Source organism: Orycteropus afer, unplaced genomic scaffold, assembly GCF_000298275.1.
Source record: "Orycteropus afer afer isolate SDZICR_OR568_19922 unplaced genomic scaffold, OryAfe1.0 scaffold00019, whole genome shotgun sequence".
NCBI lineage: Eukaryota > Metazoa > Chordata > Mammalia > Tubulidentata > Orycteropodidae > Orycteropus > Orycteropus afer.
This window is the reverse complement of record NW_006921606.1, coordinates 1,350,807-1,352,077: the sequence shown is the minus strand read 5'-3', so window position 1 is coordinate 1,352,077 and position 1,271 is coordinate 1,350,807. Positions and strand designations below refer to the sequence as shown.

The window sequence follows — 1,271 nt, the reverse complement described above, 5'->3', positions numbered from 1 at the left end:
AAAAAAAAAAACAGACATATCCCTTTTCTTTTCCATGTCACTTACCATTTCCCTCCATAGTTTTCTGAGAGAATAGCTATCATTCTTTCCACTGATCCCAAAATGGCTCTGTGTATGATCACCGGTCTCTTCTTATCATCCCCATCTTTACTAAAAAATAAAAAATTACACATTTAAATATTTTCTTAAGACTTAGAAAAACTTTATCTTCTGATGTTATACTTAAAAGTTATTTCCCCAAAGTAGGTAAAATGATAAATTCTTTATAAATCATCTTCAAGCATATAATGTGCCATTTATTAGAAATAAAAAGTTTTTTCTTTCAAATTCTTATGTCTTTTATGAACCAATGGTAAACAAAATACTATTAAAATACTAGATAATAAATAAAAGTATCTAAGAAAATTAAAGTAACAAGGTTCAGGCAAGATGGCAAACTTGGCAGAAAGACTGCACACACCCTCTTCAACAAAGAAGAGGGAAACCAATTAACACAGACACAGAAGATAATCTTGGACTCCTGAGCCTTGAAGGGAAGGATATAGAAGTGGACTAAACCCCAACTAGCAGAAGAATTTGCATGAAAATACCAAAAAAGGAGACAGACAGAGCTGTGGCCTGGCAGTGAGCCTGAGTGATCCTGACGGCACAGACAGCTTGGAGATTCCCGAGAGGTGGTAGGACCTAAGAATTAACCTAAAAATCACCCTGCTAGCCAGGGACTGCACACAGGACTGTGCACGGTGGCTGGGGAACAAATGGAGAAGGTGAAGAGAAAGGTGGGCTGTGGACTTTTGCCGGTCCGGAGGTCGCCGCCATTTTGAACGTTTAAAAAGCGGCTTGACTATTTTGGATATTTAAAGAGACAGCGCTCTCACAGATTCCTGGGGCTTAAGAACATGTTCTACTTTCCAGCAACCCCAAGGAGAGTCGGGACCTGCAAGACTGAAAAGGTACGAGATTCCTCTTGTTACTCTTATACCCCACACCCACTTGGTGAAGGGAGGTGTGGCCATCACCCACTCCCACCTACCTTCTGGGCCCACAGGAATTCCATCACAGTCTGGGTGCTCAGACGGAGCCTGGGTGCCCTGCCCTGTCCTCCACTGATTTTTTTTTTCTTTTGTTTTCTTTTTCGCTTTCTTTTTTCTGGTGATTAGTTTGCCTGTATTTGTCTGTTTTAAAACAACTACTATTATTAATACTTTTGTCCTTTTTATTATTATTCTGAATCTTCCCCTATCAGGTCCTAGTTTTCGGCATTTTTTTTT

At 39.7% G+C, this 1,271-nt stretch overlaps 1 protein-coding gene across 1 annotated transcript in view; it reads right to left on the bottom strand.

The window, feature by feature from the left end:
* TARS3 (threonyl-tRNA synthetase 3) overlaps positions 1 to 1,271 on the bottom strand; it is a 123,289-nt gene that overhangs the window by 14,443 nt on the left and 107,575 nt on the right. Inside the window, exon 16 of the mRNA XM_007959926.1 lies at positions 46 to 150. Coding sequence (XP_007958117.1) covers positions 46 to 150 — 105 coding nt within the window. The remainder of the gene's footprint in view (positions 1 to 45; positions 151 to 1,271) is intronic.